This window comes from Dreissena polymorpha, chromosome 1 (assembly GCF_020536995.1).
Source record: "Dreissena polymorpha isolate Duluth1 chromosome 1, UMN_Dpol_1.0, whole genome shotgun sequence".
Classification (NCBI taxonomy): domain Eukaryota; kingdom Metazoa; phylum Mollusca; class Bivalvia; order Myida; family Dreissenidae; genus Dreissena; species Dreissena polymorpha.
The window spans coordinates 20,497,883-20,507,882 of NC_068355.1; the positions used below are offsets into that span (position 1 = coordinate 20,497,883).

General features: G+C 35.7%; 1 protein-coding gene and 1 long non-coding RNA gene across 2 annotated transcripts in view; both read right to left on the minus strand.

The window, feature by feature from the left end:
• The window catches only part of LOC127838732 (kielin/chordin-like protein), a 15,597-nt gene extending 6,799 nt beyond the window's left edge, over positions 1-8,798 (minus strand). Inside the window, exons 1-8 of the mRNA XM_052367079.1 lie at positions 8,689-8,798; positions 7,755-7,871; positions 7,194-7,238; positions 6,601-6,753; positions 5,549-5,665; positions 3,659-3,703; positions 2,828-2,980; positions 2,040-2,156 (exon numbers count right to left, since the gene is read on the minus strand). Of these exons, the coding sequence (XP_052223039.1) occupies positions 2,040-2,156; positions 2,828-2,980; positions 3,659-3,703; positions 5,549-5,665; positions 6,601-6,753; positions 7,194-7,238; positions 7,755-7,871; positions 8,689-8,776 (835 nt within the window). The 5' untranslated portion in view covers positions 8,777-8,798. The remainder of the gene's footprint in view (positions 1-2,039; positions 2,157-2,827; positions 2,981-3,658; positions 3,704-5,548; positions 5,666-6,600; positions 6,754-7,193; positions 7,239-7,754; positions 7,872-8,688) is intronic.
• The window catches only part of LOC127875337 (uncharacterized), a 1,848-nt gene continuing 644 nt past the window's right edge, over positions 8,797-10,000 (minus strand). Inside the window, exons 2-3 of the long non-coding RNA XR_008048532.1 lie at positions 9,241-9,285; positions 8,797-8,841 (exon numbers count right to left, since the gene is read on the minus strand). This is a non-coding gene — a long non-coding RNA (uncharacterized LOC127875337). The remainder of the gene's footprint in view (positions 8,842-9,240; positions 9,286-10,000) is intronic.

The following is a 10,000-nucleotide window of genomic DNA, read 5'->3' on the forward strand; positions in this document are numbered from 1 at the left end:
AAAATGTGACTTAACGGGCTCGAACTGTGTGAGAGCGGAGTGATCGTAGTAGCAACGTGTTAAGGCCCCGTCACACTAGGCCACGTTCACGAAGACCGCACTGCGTCCTGAAAATTTCGTAGGACGTAGCGAGGACGGGGTAAATATTGTAACAAATGCATTTCTCATGTTTCTGCTACGCTCATACCACGTTTGCTTCTTACTGCGTCCAACACGTTCCCTCTACGTTCTTATTGCGCGTGTATTTAGGCGGGTACCATGTCCAACACGTTCTTGCTATGCTTTAACTACGCTCGTACTAGGTCGCTTCTACGACCGCCAAGATAGCACCTCGTTCTTACCACGTGCCCATCACATTCTCATCGTGTTCTATGTCTGCACGAAAATTCTATGAAATAGGAAAGTGGTGTTCCGGATTAGCCTGTGCGAATTGCACAGGCTGATCCGAGACGGCATTTTACGTAGGTATCACTATAACAGATTTTCTCATAGAACGACCCAATTTTATTATACATTTTGCATTTTGCAAACTTGTTAACCATCATGACCTCAACCTATAAACAAGAGCAGACAACTGTATCAAGCATTTTGACAGAATTATTACACGTTAAATACTTAGAAAATGCATATTATTGATAAATCTATGTTAAAGATTGCGTACTACCCCAAATATTTCCTATATCATTTAACATATTGCTTTAATATTTTGCATACGTTTTTACCCACATGACCCCAACCTATAAACAAGAGCAGACAACTCTATCAATCATTTTGTCATAATTATGGCCCCTTTTCCACTTAGAATATGCAGTAAATGTTAAAGTTTGCGTACTTCCCCAACTATTTTCAATGTCCCTTGACATATTGCTTTCATATTTTGCATACTTGTTAACCAACATGACCCCAACCTTTAAACAAGACCAGTCGACTGTATCAAGCATTTTGACAAAATTATGGCCCATTTTATACTTAGAATATGCATATTACTGATAAATTTAGGTTACAGTTTAACAAAACAACGTTTACCTGACATACCACAATGCACTCCACCCAACCCATCCCCAGTATCACCCCCCAAAAAATAAATAAATAAATAGAATAAAATGTTTTTCTTATTTTGGAAAGATCATCTATTTAATGATCACACACCCACATTATACCCTCCCCCCCTCTCCACGACGGCTTTCGTTATACTGTCAAGCACTCGAATAGTCGAGCGCGCTGTCCTCTGACAGCTCTTGTTAGACTTACGTTATACGTTGTACATATTTAAACCTATTCGAAAACGTTTATAAGATGTTACCTTCGCATAAATTTAGTTTTCATTACTATCACAAATCTATTTATAGATGTAGCAAAAAAGCTATACATAAACATATACCAACAATTTCTGTAGATGACGTGACGTAAATGATACCGCATCTGTTCTCCAGGCACTATAAATAATATAACTGCTTTATATGATACATCATTGTTAGAAGATATAGAGTGTATCTGAATCCATAGGTAAATCTGTCTGTCTGTCGGTCGGTCGATCTTGTATGCATTTGTTAATGACAAATGCATCGTGTATTAAATTGATAAAATCAAATCAATATATATTGATCGATAATAAACGCAGTGGCGTTGATTTTTTTAACATGTACCTGTCGGTGTCTGTATCTGCGTTGGTGTCATGCAGACTTTTCCGCAGCCATTGCCACAACATTTCTGTACATCGGGACAGTCAAAATCAGTATTGCACGCTTGCACGCATATCCCAACTATGTTTTGCTGAAGCGCTGGGCATGCGCCCTCTTTCCCTGAAACGATCAATCTCTCTTACAAAAAGGGACAAACCAATTTGTTTTGTTTTGCAATCCATTGATTTTATTGATATTGAACTCCGCATCTGTACGAGTAAAATTTTTAAAACAGACAACTGTTACAAAATATCAAAATTCACCAATCTAAAGCGTAATAGATATTGTTTACGTTAAGTCTTTGCTGTAAACACTCTCTCAGTCCACCATTTACACCACAACTATTCATTTTAATACCTAGGCATGCCATTTTCGTACACGCAATGGATCCATTGGAACAAAAACACGAGTTGCATTCGTCTTTGAACTTCTCACCGTCGTAATACGTTTTGCCCTTGTAATAACACTGCTTTTCTGTAAATATATATATATATATATATAACAAAGTCTGTATTAGCCTTGTATTATTTAAACAAAAAAGCTGTATTTAATTTTTGCCGAAGCTTTCGACAGAACGGTCTTCATCAGCGGCCATTTTTTATTTTCATATGTTTTATTAATAAAAACGTTATTTCAATAAAACATCTGAAAATAAAAAATAAAAAACAACAACAATAACTAATTACTCTCAGATGTTATATAAATATCATATTCAAGATTGTTTCACAGAGAATAACAAATAGCTACTTTTATCCCCCACCCTCCTTTTTAAATCCAAAGTTTTACTTTCCCTTTGTAATATAACCACGTTGAGATTACATGGCAACTACTGTTACCGGCGGTAGTCTCTTTACAGATACATCGCAAATGGTTTCACTGATCAGTGATAAGTTATTTTAGAGTAAATAATATAGAAAAATCTAAGAGATTTAAAGAGGGTTCAATACACCGATTTGAATTCATCTCGAGTCAACGCTTTCTGGAACAAGACATTGAAAACCTTGAACGTATTCAACAACTTATTCAAACAGTTTTCCTATTTCAGATGAAGTATTGTAGAAGGTAAAATTGATTTGCGTAATATTTATATCTAAACATTTAAATCATTATTAGAGCCATTTCATCAGGACATATATGTCAATTACCCATGCCGGTTCCTGCAGAACAATTAGGGCAGCATTGTTCAGGAAGTATGGGACCTATACAGGCCGGACAACTCATTCTCTCACACATCACCGATCCGTTGAGGCACTGGCACTTATCGCATGGGCTACCGGTCATTGAGGGCATAGAGGCACCTGAAATAATGACACTTGAAAAACAGAAGGGCTTATGAGACTCTTGGGATTGCAAGATACATATGCTATAAGATTAAACTGAGTAAATGATAATGATGATGATGATGATCATCATCATCATCATCATCATCATCATCATCATCATCATCATCATCATCATCATCATCATCATCATCATCATCATCATCATCATCATCATCATCATCATCATCATTATCATCATCATCATCATCATCATCATCATCACCACCATCATCATCATCATCATCATCATCATCATCATCATCATCATCATCATCATCATCATCATCATCATCATCATCATCATCATCATCATCATCATCACCATCATCATCATCATCATCATCATCATCATCATCATCATCACCATCACCATCATCGTCATCATCAACATCATCATCATCATTATTTTTCATCTTCTTCTTCTTCTTCACCACCACCTCAAACATCACTCACATCATCATCATAGTCAACGTCATCGTCATTATCAGTCTTCAAAATCAACAACAAATATCATCAGTATCGGGCCCATTTATGGTCAACATTCAAACCCATTCCATCCGCAATATCCCCATCATCATTGAAATCATCGTCCTTATCCTTGTTGTCAGTTTATGCAAGAGAAAGGTACATGTTTAAACCAGAAAATCGTATTACCTTCCTTGATAGTGACGCCGTTGAACACACATCCGGACCCTGTCTCTGTAAAGAAATAAATAAAATAAAGAGATGTGTATTACATTAAAAAAAGATTTTACTGTCAATTATACATTATAAAATTTCTGTACGACAATTGCAGTCGGATACTTATAAACCTATGTTTGCATGTGTTGCTCTCATTGATAAAAAAGCACGTGAATTGTTTGATAAACACACTTGTGTATGTTTAATGGGTGGTAATTTTGGTAATTTGCAATATAACCGTAACACGACATGACTTATAGATTACAGATTTTATGGAGACTACATACAATAATTGAAATTCTTCCCAAAACAAGGATAGGAGTACCTTCAAACTATTCAACAACTACCACTAACGTAATCCATATTCGAAAAAAATATTGCAGCTCGAATACAAATTTCTAAGCTATTCGATATTTAACGTTTTAAGTTGGCGCACCTGTATTGATTTCCCACGATTTCTTCGAAGATTGAAGAGCCTTTTTACCTGTTAACTTATGATTATCTAATTTAAGCAGACACTAATGCGAATTTGTCGTGGCCGAGTAGTTAAGGCGATAGATTAGAAATCTTTTGGGATCTTCCCGCGCAGGTTCGAATCCTGCCGACAACGCATACTTTTTGCGACGCGTTTTATTTCCTTTCTAACAAAATTTGATTTAATACAGCATATAAGCCATATTTACTGTTAAATAGTAGTCCGGTTTTCCAGCAATAACACAATCATTGCAATAACTACCTGTATAAACCAAGCTTTGCATCGAAGTACAAAATTATCATATTTTAACTAGCCATGCGCTCGCGAAAATCAATTTTCTCACTTCTCATTGAAATAAATGTTTCATATTCACTCAACACCAACAAATATCCTCTATTTATCTCACATAAGGAAACTTCGTTATAATATATGTTATTAATAGAAGCTTTTGTCATAGACGATACATATATATTTGCTTGAATTGTGAAAATTGTGGTACTTCAGAGTCTGTCGATATAGCCTCTTCAGTTACAGTTAATAGAATCAGATATGCTTGTATGCTAAAAATAATTACTTTGGATAGCTTAATAATCCTGCTTTCATTCATACTCATTAGTTGAACATGAAATATGTTGCAATTTTATGCACATTCTTCAATTTTTAAAATTAAAACAACATTATGGTTAAATTGGGTGATTTACTGATGAAACTACGAATCATGCATGTTGCACTTTTAGTTTTATTTCAAAGAGTTAACGGTAAATCTGTCTATTTCTAAGTATTTTTGCTTTATATAGTGTATCTATAAAAACTAAGTTCAACATATTACTTAAATGATATTATTTTGAATTTAATGACACTTTGTGTTTAACCAACCCAATTTCTACTTGGCTGAAACCACTTACATTTCATGGCGCTCTTCCATAGATAACAAGTTTAAAAACATAAATGTCTGTAAAATAATACTTATTTCATCTTGTTTTAACTTTAAACACCTTTACTGCATTTGTACACATCAACTGCATGCCCATATTTGCAAATCTGGATGAATTATGGAACTGTCATATACCCCAAGGTTGCAAATAAACTGCACAAAAGCCGAGCGTGGGGGTGGTTTTGAAAAATCAGTATATTTGTTTTAAAGAATGGAAAGCCTACCTAAAAATGTGCATGTAGTTCAGTGACATGATGCTGATTAAGAAAATAATACATTAGATTATATTTGGAAAGGTGCCCATTACAGGTGCGCTACCTTATTCGAAATTAGTGCTCAGAATGGGGTAGTGTAAGATATATTTAAACTTAAATAATGCTTTGATGTAAATAAGATCTATAATCTAGACATATAATCTACATGTTATGCAGCAATTTAATCTAAATAGCAATACCTATGCATCCCATGTTTTTACACTGAACAGACCCGTTGTAACACAGACACATGTTGCATTCGTCTTTGAATTGCGCACCGTCCATGTACGCCGCGCCTTTATAGTAACACGACCTTTCTGAAAAGATATATTTATTAACATAAATACTTATTTCTATCAGATGGTTTGAATAATAGTATATTGGTGAGATTCGTTAAAACAACCTCTTTAAAGCCGTCTTTAATTGACCTCGCCATCAAGTCATGACATCAAGTTCCTGCCTATCTCCACATCGACATCCTACTACAGGCATAGCTTTTTCCCCGGTATTATACCGACCTGGAACAGCCTACCAGCCGCTGTTGCAGAATCCCCTGACTTGGTATCCTTCAAGCAGGGACTAGCAAACTTAAGTTTCTAATCAAGTCGTCAGCGCCAGCTACAAAGTAAACCCCAATGACCCCCCCCCATTGCTGTGCCGGTTGAGGTTCAATCCTCTCCGCGGCCACCGTAGCCGGAGAGGCATGGGGTAGAGGGATGAAACGTAGCTGGGGACGCATCTGTACCGTCCTTCTGACTTTTAACTATCAAACTCTTCTCACTTTACTATTTTCCCATTCTTACTTTATCTCCTCACCACCCGTCGCATAATTGTCAAGTTTGACGGCAGCGACGTACGATGTAGATGTAGATGTAGAAGTCAATTGTAATACCTCTATCTGTAATGTATTCACGCTCTTGTCACGATTCAGGTACCGTAATCAGCAGTGATATAAATACAGATGGATGGCATATGTTTTCACTGATAAGTGATAAGTCCGATCAGAGAAGAGAATATAGACAAAATATTAGAGACTTTAAGAGGGGTCGATACAGCGATTTTAAATCATCTCGAGTCAATGATTTCTTAATCAAGACATTGAATGCATTGACCGTCTTCAACAAATAATTCAAACAGTTTGCCTGATTCAGATGTAGTATTATAGAAGGTAAAATTACAATTGCCAAAATATTCCATTTTAACGTTTTAATCTATATAAGAGCCCTAGCATCTGTAATGATTTGTCAATTACCAAGGCCGGGTCCTGTGGCACATGTTGGGCAGCATTGGCCAGGAAATATGGGACCTACACAGGCCGGACAACTCATCCACTCACACATCATCGACCCGTTGAAGCACTGACACTTTTCGCATGGGCTGCCGGTCATTGAGGGCATAGGGGCACCTGAAATAATGACACTTGTCATTTTTAAATACAGAAGGGCTAATGAGACTTTTGGAATTGCAAGATACATATTAAACTGATTAAATGACGGGTGCAAATAGATCCTCCTCCTCCTCCTCAACCTCATCATTATCATCATCATAATTATCATCATCACCATCATCATCATCATCATCATCATATTCATCACCAACACTAACATCAACATCGTCAACATCATCATCATTATAGCCATCATCATGTCATTATCATCATAAGTTTTCAACATCAACAAAAACATAATTATAATCAGTATCGAGGTCTTTCTCGTCAACTGTTTACCCAATAATACCAATATCACAGTCATCAATATCTCCATCATCATTAAAATCGTCTTCCTGACCCATCTTGTCAGTTTATGCAGTATAAAGGTACATGTTTAAACCAACAAATCGTATTACCTTCGTTGAAATTTACGCCGTTGACAAAACATCCAGACCCTCTCTCTGGAAATAAATAAATAAAATACGTATATGTGTATTACATTACAAAATAGATTTTACTGTCAATTCAAAGTGATTAAATTTCTTCACATCAATTCAATCAGGTTACTGAGGAATCAATGTATGCATGTGTGGCCCTCATAAAATAAAAAAGCGTATGACTTGTTTGAAAAACACACTTATGTGCGTTTAAAAGGTGGCACTTTTTTTATTGTGTAATATATCCGTTAAATGATGTGACTTTTAAGATTGCATATTTTATGGAGACTACATACAACGATTTACATTCATCCCAAACTAGGCATGGAGTACCTTCAAACTATTCAACAACTACCACTAACGTAGTGCCTTTCGAAACATGTATCGCAGCTCACAATTAAATTTCTAAACAATTTGATAATTGACGTTTTAATTGAAATTAGTGCCGAGAAATTGGTAGTGTAAGATAAATTTGAACGTAAATAATCATTTGCTGTAAACAAAATCTCTAATGTATTCATTAAATCTAAATAGCAATACCTATGCACCCCATGTTTTTACATTGCACAGACCCGTTGAAACACAGACACATGTTGCATTCGTCTTTGAACTGCGCACCGTCCATGTACTCCGCGCCTTTATAGTAACACGACCTTTCTGAAAAATATATTAATTACAATAAATACTTATATCTATCAGATTGTTTGAAAAATAGTATATTCGTGAGATTTCTTAAAGACAAACGCTTTTAAGACTTCTTTTATTGACCTCTCCCTAAAGTCAATTGTAATATATCTATGTATTATTTATTCATTCTCTTGCAACATTTAGGTATTATAATCACCGGATACCTAAATACAGATGCATGACACATGGTTTAACTGATCAGTAATAAGTCCGATCAGAGAAGAGAATATAGAAAAAGATAAGATATTATATGGAGGGTCAATAAGCCGTTGGAATATGGCCCATGCCACGTAATTCTTACGCTTAAAATTGAACCACTGATAAATAAAACAAACGGTATGCCGTATAATGAAACACAATTGTAGCGCGAATCAAAATGACAAACTATTCGATAGCTTGCGTGTCAAACGAAATTAATGCCCTATCATCGGCGGTTATATGTCAACTACCAATTTCAGGTCCTTAATGCCCTATCATCAGTGATTAGTGATATATTACCAATGTCTATATGTTAATTAAAAATTCCTGGTTATTACTGCCATATCATCAGTTATTATCTTATTAGTGAATTTTCATAAGTGATTATCTGTCTACACCAATTCAAAGCCCTAAGTGTCCTATCATTAGTGGTTATCTTTCAATTGCCAATTCCAGATCCTTAGTACCCTATCAAGTGATTGTCTGTCAAATACCAATTATTTGCTCATAATTTTCTAACCATCAGTGATTTTCTGTCAATTACCAATTCTATGTCATAACTGCACTATCATCAATGATTGTCAATTACCAATACCGGAACCTGGTCCGCATATCGGGCAGCATTGACCATCTGGTGTGGGGCCTTCACAGGCCGGGCAATCAATACTCGCACACATCGCTGACCCGTTGAAGCACTGGCATATCTCGCAAGGGCTACCTGTCATTGAGGGCATAGGGGCACCTGAAATAACGGCACGAACCTTTCAAAACCAGACGGGCTGATGAGAGGTTTGTGATTGCAAGAGACATATGATATTAGATAAAACTGGATAAATGACAATTTCAATAAAATAAAAAAAAATAAAAAATCATAATAAGCAGTTTCATCATCATCATCATCATCATCATCATCATCATCATCATCATCATCATCATCATCATCATCATCATCATCATCATCATCATCATCATCATCATCATCATCATCATCATCATCATCATCATCATCATCATCATCATCATCATCATCATCATCATCATCATCTATTCAGTCAGAATTACTAAAATCATCATCATTATCATTCTTCTTATCAATAAATGGAGAGGCGAAGTATGCGTTTAAGTAAGTGAATCGCAGTACCTTCCTTGAATGTCACACCGTTGACAACACATCCAGTCTCTGGCTCTGTATAGAGAGAAGCGAAATCAACAGATATGTACACATAAAACAAGTAAAAATTTAATCAATCGCTGTAAAGCATACTTTATTTCACTGAAACCCTGAAATCCACCGTTTACTTTAAACTTTTTTATGTTTGCTTTTTTGCATCGGAAGCCTAAGCCTTATTTGAAACATTTTAAAGTCCGTTTATTGGACTTGACATGTGCAGCTACCGTTATCAAGCGCAGATCTATATTTGGGTGCATTGAAAAGGTTTCGTTAATCCCTGATGAGAGAAGATAATTTATAAAATATAGAGAACTTATGTAGAATATATGCAAAGATTGGAATTCCTACCGAGTCATACATTCTTTTAAGTTCGAATTGAAACCCTCGGAACTTTTCAACAACTAACACTGACAGTGCCTATTCGAGCCACTTAATAATTCAATTATGCAGATATATTGGCATAATAACGTATACAATTATTTATTGTTGGGCAGTAATAAGTATCTAAGTTGTAACATGTAAACCCTGACAACATATGACAAGGTCAATCCAACCGACGTCCATGCAATTATCAGATACATGTTGAAACCCGTCTTATGCAATTTAACACGGGTTCGGCTGCCGCCAATACCTACAGTCGTTCATATATTGTATATATATACTGTCAAAATCAAGCAGTTATCAGTCTAGCATACCCGAGAGAAATGAACGCATCTATTAAGTAATTTTC